The following is a 12937-nucleotide window of genomic DNA, read 5'->3' as shown; positions in this document are numbered from 1 at the left end:
GCTGCAAGTAGGCGTCGAGCTCCAGTGGGGACAGGGAGAAGCCTCCGTCTTGGAGGTTGAAAACCAGCCGTCGCATCGGCTGCAGATCACAGCGGCCATGGCGGCAGCTGCGTGTTTGCACTTGTTGGGAAACCACCAAAGAAAGAAGAAGAAGAAGAAGAAGAAGAAGAAGAAGATACGGCACCGCCTCCAGTGCTCAACAGCAGCGCCGCCGCTGTCCTCTCTCTTGCCTCCATGGCCGACCAAGAGGAACAACAAGAGTGCTATGCTTGTGCACCAGAAGCAGCGCAGATAAGGCCACCTAGCAACAGTCGACGAAGATCTGGCGTGACTGTGCTCCTCGTCGCCTCCATGGCCGGCCAGGAGCACGATCACGCCGTTGGCTGCAAGCAGGGACGCTTTTCCCCCCTCGCCGCCGAGGCCGGCCAGGGAAAAACGCCTCCCGCCGCAGTCGATGTGCAGAAGTTGGTGCGCCGCCACTTCTTTATTAAGCCGAGCGGCCGTCATCCTCTCTACTCCCACCTCCGACCACCAGAGAAACAGAGAGAGGAGGAAGAACCCTAGAGCGGACGAGATCCAGGCGGGCAGATCTCCTCCACCGCTCGCACTACTGGGCATCCAGCCCCCTACCGGCATATAGCCACTAAACCTAGCTACTCTATGCACACCGGCACCTCCCCTCCACCCATCTCGACCGGCAGCGCCGGCGAGATCGGCTTTGGTTCGGCCCGAACCCTTCGAGGAGGAGCTCAACTACTGTAGCAGAGCGAGAGAGGGGGGAGGGGGAAATGAGAGCGTGCTCTGTGTGAGGTTGTGAACCGTCCATTTCCCCCACCATAACGTCGGTCGACCTGACTACCTTCAAGCTAAGCTCGATCTACCAGCACATCACTAGCTTCATCAGTGAAGTTCCGGGCCACTCTCTTTCCATGCACGTTTGCACATCAAGAACTTGACGCGCTGTGTGTGCTAGCTGACATGGGGGGCAGCCTCAGCCTCAGCCTCAGCCTCGTGTCCCTCCTCGACTACTTCGCCCGCCGCCAGTTCCTCGCCGCCGGCCTCCGCCAGCACTCCGTGACGCTCCCCTACCCCGACGGCGGCTCCTGCTGCACCGTGCACTACTGGGCCCCGCCGGGCGAGCCGCGGCTCCCGCCACTTCTACTCATCCACGGCTTCGGCCCTCGGGCCACCTGGCAGTGGCGCTGCCAGGTCGGGCCGCTCTCCCGCCACTTCCACCTCATCGTCCCCGACCTCCTCGGCTTCGGCGGCAGCTCGTGCGACTTCGCCTCCTCGCCGCCGCCGTCGGAGGCCACGCAGGCGGCGGCGCTCGCGGCTCTGCTGGACTCGGTGGACGGGTTGAAGGGCAAGCGGGTGGCCGTGGCGGGGACGAGCTACGGCGGGTTCGTGGCGTACTGCCTGGCGCGCGCGGCGGGGCCCAAGAGGGTCGGCCCCGTCGTGGTCGCCAGCTCCGACCTGCTTAAGACGGAGGCGGACCATCGCGCCTTCATGAAGAGGGCCGGCGAAAGGTGGAAAAGCGGGGACGAGCTGCTCATTCCCACGGAGCCTGCCGGGATGAAGAGGCTCATGGAGATGACCATGTACCGGCCGCCGCCAGCGCTGATGACACTGGACTTCGTGCTCCGGGACTTCATCCAGGTTCGTACTGTACTGGTGGCACATTTGACTCTTCTTTTTCCTAGTGAAGTCGGTGACACCGTGAACAAGACCACGAACCAGACCTCCAAGACTTCTGCTTCGTCAAAGGAAAAGTTTAGCACTTTAGCTGCTTATTTCATTAGAAGTAAACTGGTATAAATTTGCCCATCGAGATTGAAGAGTGACCATGCGAATTCCGAAGGGATGTGAAATTTCTACAGGTTCAATTACAGAGTTTCAGACTATCACCACAGCCATCATCCTGCTCTTCGTTTGCTCATTTGATATGTCTAAAGTTTGTTTCTTCTAGTGAGCTCTCTCTAATTTCCAGATGGCGCCTATAGTAGTCAAGGTTTATTTTTCTCATAGGAAGATAATTCAAGTTAGACCTTCTAGTTATTATTTTCTTGAAAAGTCATGGATAATTCGCAAACTGCTGCCACACAACACGGACAAACAAACAAATAAGGAGAACACCCTGCCAAACAACAAACACAATAACAACAAAAATATACTTGTTCTACTAAAGAACTGACTAATATATCCTGGTTGGTAGAAGCAGACAACACTTCCAGGTTTATTAAGCAGACAACACTTCCAGCATTTTTCAACGAGGACAAGTGGAAAACAGCATCAGCTCAGCTTGATAGCAAAATGTCCAAACAAAATACTAAGGCACACCTCCTAACAAACTAATCTAGCGTTGTAGCATTAATTTCCCCTTTTCAGATTTAGTAGTTGTACTCCAGTACGGCCACTGCAATAATATGCCGAACTGAAATAATCTACAGCGTTCTTGATGTCATGACTTGATGAGACCTGAGTACCTGACCTCTAATTTCAGCTGTGCTTCAGCCATAAGAACATCAATATCGGTAGAATACAACAGATGTAAACCACTTGCTGTACTGAATCGGATGATCTTGTTGTGGCCTGTCAGAAACTCTTCACGGACTACAGGGAACAACTCATCCATGTTCTAAAGGGGATCACGGTCGGCACAGACAAGTTCCAAGTAGCACCATTATCTCAGGTATACACCCCTCTTTGCTTAGCTGTGTGCGTCTTATTATACGCAGGTTGTTCCCATCATAATCTTCCTGCCCGTGCGTATGTGTCTCAATGTAGGAAGTGCTAATTGTTTGGGGAGAGCATGACCAGTTGTTCCTGGTAGAGAAGGCATCTGTAATTCAAAGGTAACTTTCACTACATGAACTTCACTTCAGTGTATGGCAGAGGAACCTGATTTCATCATTTGTATTGAGCACGGCTCGACTCATGCTCTGCACAAAAAATTACTTTGTTTTCAGATCTTTGGACGGGAAAGCTAGAGTGGAGATCATAAGTAAGACAGGCCACTGTCCACAGATCGAGGACCCATCACGGTTCAACAAAATTTTGAAGGACTTCTTGCTGTCTGCTGACAAGCCTGATCCTGTTTGCATCAAGGACAGCTCGCTATGAGATGAATAGTTTTGCAAATTGCAATAAGTTTGCTTAGCCATCTCGGTCATTTCAGAGGCGGTGTTGGTAATGAAATCAAAGCTACTGCTTATGTACACCAAATTATTTCGACAACATCAATGAGTATAAATGGCCCGGGGAGTCACACAACTCTTCCGTATGTGCACTCTATTTTGGTGAACCTTGTATTTTCAGTTAATTCTTATCTTTGGTCAGTTCTCATTATGATGATTTATTTGAGGAAAAAAATGAAATCTTTACTTGATCTTGATTTCTTCAAGACATGCTCGTCAAAGCCTGAATTCTCTCATGAACAATAATGGGATTCAACATGAGCAATCAATTGTTTTTTTATGCTCCATCACAATCTCTTGAGATACATGCAAAATTATTAAGTTGATCGCATGCTTCAAACCTTAATAAACCATGCCTCATCACATGAGTCCACCATGACGTTAACTTGGATCCATATCTTAAATACATCTCATGTAACCGTCTCTCAAGATTATTTTTAACTGAACATGCAAGAGTTCTGCCTTTGCTTTATAGAAGGGGGAAAATACCCATAAGCTTTACAAAAAAAGACTATACACACCCGATACTCAGCCAACAACAAATTTAAGATTGGTTTGGGAAGTTGGCAAAAAAAAAGTACAGGAGAAAATAGTAAAACAAAACTACCATCATTGATGTCTGCCTAAACCATGCACCTCTTGTCAAGCCCTCTCATCCACCAGCCCCGGTTGCAATTCGACTCCCTGAAGATGCGCCGATTCCTTTCATTCCAAAGATTTCCAAGCAATGTATCCAGCAAGAGTATTGTCTTCGGCAACGTTGTTCTTTGTCCCAGAGTTCGAACTCTTCCACCACCCCTCGATGTTAATAGATGTGGAGGCAATGACCGCCACCCTAGGGTCCGTGGGGCGAGAAACACGCCCTCACTCTCTTGGAAAAAGTGCAGAGCAAGATCAGATGGTTGGCTGTTTGATGATCTAATCTCAAAGACAACATTTGTCGTCAAGTAGCCATCCTTTGTGACAAAGACGATCTGCCATCCAAAAACGATTTTGTGGAAATAGCCAAATGAGGAAACAAATTTTCTCCTCCATCTCCGTCTTCCAAATCTACTCCAAATCGGACAACAGCAAACACCCAAAAATTGTGCCTCATAAGCAGATTTTGCAAAATACCGAGCATCTCCCATCAGGTTGTAGGAAAATTTGTCAAGGCTGTCAGACAAATGGACATCATGAATTCTCCCCCATAACTAAACAAAACCTTGGGCGACATGATACGCTGGAGGAAAGGAGGAAGGGAATCCCGGTCCAACTCTCTATTCCACGCGCAGCAGGCGGCAGACAAGGGAAACGCAGGAACGGCCAGTATATGACCGGCCTTGGGCCTTGTCATACCGTCCCAATTTTCTGCTTCGCCCCAGGAGGAAAAAAGGTTTGGCGTCACATGGCCCGGTATGACCAGCCTGGGGCCCAATTATACCGGCCAATTTCACTGTTTTGAGAAACAGGAGGAAAGGGCAAGGCACCCGGTCATACAGGCCTGAGGCCTGGTATGACCAGTTGAACTTGCTGTTTGGCAGACAAAAAAGATCAAGAAAAGCAATTTTTTCTTTTGAAGTTAGTGTAGGAAGTAGATGAATAGCAATATGTAAGAGCAAATATTTTAATGTAATTCAAGAGGAATTGATTTGATCCAAGTAACAAATAAAAGCTTCGATTCCCCTGTTAATAATGTGGGGTTCCTATACTCAAGCGAAATCCAAAAAAGAAGGACTATTGATGTCAATGATTAGTCCTCTCTAACCTTGTATTCATCAAATACCAAAATAAAGATTAGGAAAAAAATGCCCTTACACCCATGACGCTGGATGTGTTGGTGGAGCCGTTGTTCAAGACATGGAGCATGCAACGTTTTGCCGGAAGAAGCCGACGATGACGGAAGCAGAGCGCCCAGGATAAATACCCCAAAGGCACACCCTCCTTCATCACAACGGACACAGGAAGAGCGTTGAGACCTACAAGATCTACATCCTCAAGAAAAGAGGGCATGGACAAGCTCTAGCAAGGTTGGGTACGGGAATCTCTTGCTGGCTTTAAGGCATCTTCGAGGAGCTCGACTCAGGAGACCTCTCCGAAAGTCGCGAATCGTTCCCGGTAGGCGGCTCGAGAACCCTTGGTAGAGCACACGTAAATGTTCGTGCTGCGTGTCCCCATCAACAAAGGCACCACACGAAGAGGCGCTTCGCGGGAGGGAACACATCCTGGATTCTGCACCTCGATCGATCCATTCCACGCGTTCCCAGCGTACGAAGACGTGTCCACCCTGGGAATGGCATGGCAGACACGTGTCACCATCTCCCTGGGAATAGTGCAGGAGTATTCAATGCCCACCAGGTTTAGTGCATCCTGCCACACTGCGTGCGGAAGCATGGCAATAAGACGACTCAAGGACGACGCGTCGGCTCCAACCATGAGGCTCGCGGACAGCTATGCCACCAGCTTGTGACCTCTCCCGCGGGCCGCCACCTGTTTAGTGTAGGTGTCAAACATGTAGCTATCCCATTGGTAACCCCTTGTGGTATAAAAGGACATCCAAGGCTCAGTAGCAAAACGTTAGAGGGTTGGAGACTTGGGGGTGTGGACCGGAGGAAAAGGAAGGGGGAATCTTAGCTCCCTGTGTAAAGAACACATGAATACAACTCAGACAAGTAAAAAGTAGGGAATCGCTTCGTGCGGCGGATAAAAAAGCTCTTATGTCTTTGTGCTTGCATCGCTCGATCCTGGGTAGCAGCTCTTCGCGCCCACTACCGACATAATACAGGGGGTGAAAACCCCCGATGTATGTGTTCTCGCATACGCGACATATGGCGACCCACCTCCTTGAGGCCTAGTGAAGTGAATGGTTGCGGGATCGAATGATCCACTACTGCGCCATATGGAGAGTCTCACATGCTACTACTGAATCATGGATCAAGCATAATGGTAAAACCAATTATACATATCATTTAATGTACCAAACATGATTGATACTACCGAAATGGAAATTGGGTGAAATTATGGATAAATAATTTGAGCGATCGTGGATCCAACAAAAAGATATGAGTCAAATGGTTATTGACAGAAGAAATCAATTCTGTATGTCATGAATGACATTTTCTTGACAATCTCATGTATTTACACCAACCAATGCATGGTCAAACGAAGAATCCATGATTCTTTCTCGGTATCAAGAATAAGACAAACATTTAAACTTCTATTTTGAGAAAAAAACTGGCAGTGTAATTTTGCAATGAGCTAAGGAGACGAAGACTGGCCGTGCAACTTGTCAATGAAATACACTAATCTTGAAGAGTGGATGGGAAGTTTTTTGATAGCATGTGTTGTCAACATCAGTACATCATCAACCCTCGGACAAGATAAAAGAAAAGAAGCTTAGCCGCCCCGCTGAGAACACCATACTAGCTAGCCGACATTTTCTTACTTGCACTACTTAATTATGATACTGCTATATTTCCTTTTTCTAACTTGGAAGAAGGTACGTTTGGTGTTCAACAGCCCTTCTTCCCTTGCAAACCCGGAATGCTCTGAAGTCTGAACCCTCCATTGTCCCACCAGCAACAGGTCTCTTCCTCTTAAGCTAAGCTCCACCGGTCAGCTCGTCACTTGGATTTCATTCTCTTTCCATGCACACTTGAACAAGAACTTGAGGCTGTGGTGTGCTGCTCTTCTTGGTCAGGCCGGAAGCACCACAAGCTAGAGCCATGGGGGCCAGCCTCAGCCTCGTGGCGCTCATCGACTACTTCACCCGCCGCGACTTCCTCGCCGCTGGCCTCCGCCCCCACTCCGTCACGCTCCCCTACCCCTACGACGGCGGCGACGGCAAGTCGTCGTCGACCTGCACCGTCCACTACTGGGCCCCGCCGGGCGAACCGAAGCTCCCGCCTTTGCTGCTCATTCACGGCTTTGGCCCTTGGGCCACTTGGCAGTGGCGCTGCCAGGTCGGTCCATTGTCCCGCCAATTCCACATCATCGTCCCGGACCTGCTCGGCTTCGGCGGCAGCTCGTGGGACTGCCCCACTGTGCCACCGCCGTCAGAGGTCACCCAGGCGGCTGCGCTCGCGGCGCTGCTGGACTCAGTGGAGGGGCTGGAGGGCATGCGCGTGGCCGTAGCGGGGACGAGCTACGGCGGGTTCGTGGCGTACTGGCTAGCGCGCGCGGCGGGGGCCGGGAGAGTCGGCCCGGTGGTGATCGCGAGCTCGAACGTGCTCAAGACGGGGGCTGACGACCGCGAGGTCCTGAAGAGGGCCGGCGAAGAATGGGGCCGCGTGGACGACCTGCTCCTTCCGGCCGAGCCCGCCGCCATGAGGAGGCTGATGCAGATGGTCGCGCACCGCCCGCCGCCGGCGATAATGTCGCTGGACTTCGTCCTCCGGGACTTCATCCAGGTGCGTATCACTCTGGACTGATTCCACGTTCGACTTCTTCGTTCTTCCGTCCTAAATTAAGGAAGGGTCAAGTCAACAAGGTCGGTCGACGTATCACTACAGGACACATAGCTCTGTATTTTTTCTCTTGGGTTGCTGCAACGTGAACAATGCTGAATCAAAACAGTTACGATATTTTTTGGATCAAGTCAACAAAGTCAGTAGATAAACTTTTCATGTTCATCTAAAAGATTAACGAGACCAACTCGGTTTGGTAGCTAGTATATTAGAGAACAACAAAGATATATTTGATTGGTGTTCGTTCTAATCTATAATTTCTTTTATTAGCTATAGTTGTTACTCTAGCGTGCTAGTCTTTTAACAATTTCTCGTTTGTCTACTGCATCAAGCACAAACAAAACCGTTCATGTTTCCCAAGCACATGCCCGGGATTCAACCCCACGCGTTTCAGGCGCAACTCAATTGCGCAAACTATCGCTTCAGATCGGCGCGCCTCAACCGCAACTCATCGTTGTCTGTTGAATAACAAACTAACGATAAGAACAACTCCAACAGAGATGACATATCGCGCCTACGCTAAAATAACCGATGATATACAGTGCGGGCGGTAGTTTTGTGCCCTCCAGCAGACGCACTAAAATTGCGCGCCATCTAAAACTTTTTCCATGTGCGCACTAAAATTGGGGCGCCATCTAAAACTTTTTCTATCAAATTTTTTTATTTTCCATGTGCGCCATTTTGTGTCCTCCGACGCCCCAAAATTGATGCTTCTAGTCCAGCGCGCGCTATCACCGTGGCTCGCGCGTGAACACGCAACCACCGTCCGGAAATTTTCACGCGCCTGCGCCCTTGATCCCCCCTCGCCTCCGCGCTATTGGGTAAACCATGTGCTTGCTTTATGTTGTTCTTTGGAACTAGATCGTTCAATTTAGTAAGATTGCAGACAACCAACCCATAGCGAATAGCAAGTAGCCTAGTAGCCACAATCCACGCAAAGGGGCAAAACCTATTTATCGCTGTTGTGGGGAATGCGCCCATTAACACCGGATGCTTCTGGTATACCCAGGTTTTGGGAACCTTCTAGAAGTTTCTGTGTGTTTTTTCTGTTTCTTTTGTTCAGGCGGTTTCTTCCCGGTTTTCTTTCAATTTTTCGGTTTTTCTTTTTATTTCCGTCTTTTCCTTTTTCTGTTTCTTCTTTTCTGATTGATATTTTAAACATTTTTAAAAAAATTGAAGATTTTTGAAATATGGACATTTTATATTTCCGAACAAAAAAATTGAACAAATTTCTTTTTTGAACTTTTTTGAACAAAAATTCTTGGAGCTGATTTTATTTTTGATAAAACAATTTTTGATCTATTCGGCTTTATATTGCCGTTCTAAACTAGTCGGAATTCAAAAGAAAAACACAATTAGTCGTTTTGGTTCATAGAAACAAATAAGTGTATTTCTATTGTTTGCTCTATGTAAAATATTTTAAAATTTTACATTAGTCTCACTAGATGAGCCTCACTAGATGAGTCATGTAGTTTCGTATTATAACGATTTGATGTCATATAGGAGTATTTTGATACTATTTTTAATAAAGTAGATCAAAGTTTAAAGAATTTGACTTAATACAAGAGGTAGAAGTAAACTTATTTCAAGATGGGGAGGGGGGTGGGGGTATATGCAAAACTTGGATGCCAAGGTCTAATTTTGCAATCCTGGCCGCTCCTTTGTGCGTCGCGCAAAACACGAGAGAGCTTGCCATAAGGAAAACTCCAATTTCCTACTTTTCGCCCTCACCAGCACGGTCACCACCATGGTTGAATCTGGCATTCCCCTCGTCCTATAAATAGTCGAGCTCGTGGGGATGCCAATGGGCTTTGTGATGGACAATGGTGTGAATTTGGCCCAGGGCCACGCCTGCGTGAACATGGACATGTATGGCCGTCCATGAGCGGTCGAGCAGTTACCCCTCTCCGCCTGCAAGCTCGAGCTGCTTGCGCGAACATTGCCCTAAGTGTATTCCTTGCCACCACTGCTGGCAACACCGTGGCAAGCCGTATCGTCCTCACCTCTACCAAAATCTATGTGATGCTTATATTTGTCGAAGAAAATTTTTAGTTGCCTTGCGGCGTGCCCATTTCAATAAATTTCTGGGTCTAACAACAAGTTCTACTACGACAAATTTTGTCTGACTCCAATGATGAATGGGCGAAGACGGCGGCACGCCTTCAGCTCATTCGAGTGCTTGTAGTCGTTGCTAGGTGACCCGAGAACACACTTGTAATTTTTGTTATTTTTCGATACTGCTGAGGATTATAAATAGTTGGTCGACTTCTCATAAAAAAAATAAAACAAACCACATTAGCTTCGTAGGATAGCAAAATTTCCGGCCACAAACCACAACACCTCCTAGCAATCAAATCTAACACTGTAGCATTGATTTCCTGGTTTTCAGATATAGCAAGCGTTTATTTCCGATCGAAAAGAGAAAATGCACACTGCAATAATGCCGAGCTGCTTATCCTGACGCAGTAGTCAGCATGATTTATCCCTTGTTGATATCGTTGGAGCCTGGAGCGTTAGCACTCTCGTGACTTCGTCAGAGATCCGACCTACAGTTTCAGCTGTGCTTTTCTATCATAAAGATAGCAGTTCAGGTAGATGTAAACCACTACTACTGTATTAGATGCTAAATCATCTGGTATCTGTTGTCTCCTGTCAGAAACTCTACACTAATAGGGAACAACTTAGCCATGTTTACAAGGGGGTCACGGTCGGCACAGACAAGTTCCAAGTAACACCGCTATCTCAGGTCTGTATCTGTGTATGTACATGCTCAACAAATATTTAATTTCAACCAATACGTTCACTGAAACGCTCTGCCGCAGCTAACCTTGTTGCCACGTTGCATGTATCATGTATGGCTACGCAGGAGGTGCTGATTGTCTGGGGAGAAGATGACCAATTGTTTCCGGTGGAGAAGGCTTTTGCGGTTCAGAGGTATAAGTGTATAACTTGTCAAAAGCAGCAACTTTGAGTCGTCTTACGGTGTGCGCTCGTTTAGGTTCTTGACGAACATAATTTTGCCGTTTTTTTGCGGGTAAATTTTGCCGTTTTATTAACTGTCTACCGATGTTTTCACTTTTCAGTGCTTTGGGTGGGAAAGCAAGAGTGGAAATCATGAAGGAAACAGGCCATACTCCACAGACCGAGGACCCGGCCCGGTTCAACCATATAGTGCTGGACTTCTTGCTGGCTGCCGACAAGCATACAAAACCTTCCATCAATGGCAGCTCTCTATGAGTTGCTCAGCCAATTGCATTGTCCACTACGCCATCTCGGCCCATTCAGAGCTACTACCTCAGTTCCATAGTATAGATCGTATATATTTTTCAAAGTTAAACAGTGCGAAGTTTAACTAAGTTTGTAGAAAAAATATCAACGAATATGATGCTATATAACAATATGATAAAAGTATATTTCATGTTGTATCTTGAGGCTTTTTAGGGTAGGCCTACTGGAGAATGTTAATAACCGTACGTCTAGTATGGCACATCCAATGGTTCAGTTTGATCAATACTACTTGATTTAAAAAGTAGTATTTTTTCACCCAAGGGCAGATTTGGTAGGCGCAAAAATACTGACCCATCAAATAAAGGAAACTTTTCCCTCCCTTAACGCATTCCATATATTCGATCCATGTATTGGATATCTTTACGTTCATAGAGAGAAAATACTAAACTAGTTTCTTGTTTATCTCTAACAAACGGGGGTGGAGGAAAATTTAAACCTGAAATCTTACGGGCGGGCGTGTGCCGGATGGACGTCCCGGGCACACGCACCAGGCAGTCCAGTTGTCAGTGAAATGGTAGGCTAGCTGGTATCATGTGTCATTTTTAAAAAAACTATAACTTTTAAACCGTGCGACCAAATTATAATTCGTTTTCACTACTAAAATCCCCATGACGAGAGCTTCGAAACTAGACCATATTTTCATATGTTTCGACGAATTTTTTTAACAAGCAACTTTGATGCGCGGTTGAGCAACTTTATTGTGCAGCAAACCAACTTTGATATGCGACAAAGCAACTTTGGTGTGCAACGAACATGTACATTTTTTGGTACAGGAAGGCACAACTTTGGTGCCCGACAATAATTTTGGTGTCCATGGGAGCAATTTCAATGTGTGACGAAGCAACTTAAGTGCCCTGCATAGCAACTTTGGTGCCCGGCGACGCAGTTTTTGAACCCTGCAGAGCAACTTTGGCGCCCGACCGAGCAATTTTTAGTGTCCTGCGAGCAACTTTGGTACTCGGTCGAGCAATTTTAGTGTCCTGTAGAGTAACATTAGGAGTTGTTGCTGCAGCTGTTGTGAAGCCTACCATCGTTGTGAATCAAAGTGTTTTTGTTGGACACCAAAGTTGCTTTGCCGCATACCAAAATTGTTTTTCCGCACAATAAAGTTGCTCTGTCGTGCATCAAAGTTGCTTGTTAAAAAATTGTGTCGAAACATATGAAAATGTGGTCTAGTTTCGAAGCTCTCGTCGTTTGGATTCTAAAAGTGAAAACGGATTGTAATTTCGCCGCACGGTTTAAAAATTACAGCTTTTTTAAAACAACAAAGTGATATCAACTAGCCTACTTTTTTGACAGCTGTACACATCTTTTCGTGTGAGCACTTTCCATTTTGGTTGACCGCTCAGAATAACTAACAGGCATGCGGCCGCTCGCTAGACGTGTCCAAATTTAAATAGAGTGCCCAAATCTTGGTTCAGAACTTAAAAATTTGTTAATATGTATATACAAAATAACCAGAATGATAATAATTTTCTCACATTGTAAAACAATGTACTGCTTGTTATTAGAGTAAATTTTGTGCAGGGATAGGTTCCGTGGTTTTGGGTGACGAGATTTGATAAATCCTCGGTTGATTGATGATTAGCAAAACAAAATTTATAATAGTGCAAAACTCCATTGCAATGAAGATGCAGTTCTATCTATATGTGTCATGGGCATACCCTTCGGGTACCCATTATTACCATACCTGGCTCGGCCCAATATGGAGAAGGCCCAAGAAGGCAACTCGAATGAGTAGTTGACTAGGACTCTTGTAAAACCCTAGGCTGGTTGCATATATAAAGCTAGCCAGGGCACCCGATAGAGGGGGACAACAGATAGACAACATAGCTCCGCTACGGCGGCCCCTGTAAATATACTTATGATCATATACTAGATTGCTAGCAGCACGTAGGGATCCTCCATCGAGGGTACCCGAAGCTGGGTACGTCGTGTGCCTAATCTCGCTCCCGGAATCTCCATCGTCGCTCTCTCCCGAATCTACAATACGTAGGTATTGGTGAGGTG

General features: G+C 46.9%; 2 protein-coding genes across 2 annotated transcripts; both read left to right on the top strand.

The window, feature by feature from the left end:
• The first annotated feature begins 978 nt into the window (after positions 1-978).
• On the top strand, positions 979-3180 carry LOC124694948 (lipase 3-like). The gene is made up of 4 exons (XM_047227869.1): positions 979-1656; positions 2597-2689; positions 2785-2852; positions 2967-3180. Exons 1-4 carry the CDS (start codon positions 979-981, stop codon positions 3118-3120), a joined length of 993 nt encoding a protein of 330 aa, XP_047083825.1. The 3' UTR covers positions 3121-3180.
• A 3718-nt stretch (positions 3181-6898) lies between these two features.
• Positions 6899-10876, top strand: LOC124694947 (2-hydroxy-6-oxononadienedioate/2-hydroxy-6-oxononatrienedioate hydrolase-like). The gene is made up of 4 exons (XM_047227868.1): positions 6899-7582; positions 10296-10385; positions 10506-10573; positions 10723-10876. Exons 1-4 carry the CDS (start codon positions 6899-6901, stop codon positions 10874-10876), a joined length of 996 nt encoding a protein of 331 aa, XP_047083824.1.
• The last annotated feature ends 2061 nt before the right edge of the window (positions 10877-12937 follow it).

This window comes from Lolium rigidum, chromosome 3, assembly GCF_022539505.1.
Source record: "Lolium rigidum isolate FL_2022 chromosome 3, APGP_CSIRO_Lrig_0.1, whole genome shotgun sequence".
Classification (NCBI taxonomy): domain Eukaryota; kingdom Viridiplantae; phylum Streptophyta; class Magnoliopsida; order Poales; family Poaceae; genus Lolium; species Lolium rigidum.
The sequence above is the reverse complement of the archived record's forward strand: the minus strand, read 5'-3'. Positions and strand labels throughout refer to the sequence as shown.

Coding starts and splice junctions, on each gene's coding strand:
- LOC124694948 (XM_047227869.1), top strand. CDS start 979: ATGGGGGGCAGCCTCAGCCTCAGCCTCAGCCTCGTGTCCCTCCTCGAC. Junction 1,657..2,596: donor TGCTCCGGGACTTCATCCAG/GTTCGTACTGTA, acceptor GTGGCCTGTCAG/AAACTCTTCACGGACTACAG. Junction 2,690..2,784: donor AAGTAGCACCATTATCTCAG/GTATACACCCCT, acceptor GTCTCAATGTAG/GAAGTGCTAATTGTTTGGGG.
- LOC124694947 (XM_047227868.1), top strand. CDS start 6,899: ATGGGGGCCAGCCTCAGCCTCGTGGCGCTCATCGACTACTTCACCCGC. Junction 7,583..10,295: donor TCCTCCGGGACTTCATCCAG/GTGCGTATCACT, acceptor GTCTCCTGTCAG/AAACTCTACACTAATAGGGA. Junction 10,574..10,722: donor AAGGCTTTTGCGGTTCAGAG/GTATAAGTGTAT, acceptor TTCACTTTTCAG/TGCTTTGGGTGGGAAAGCAA.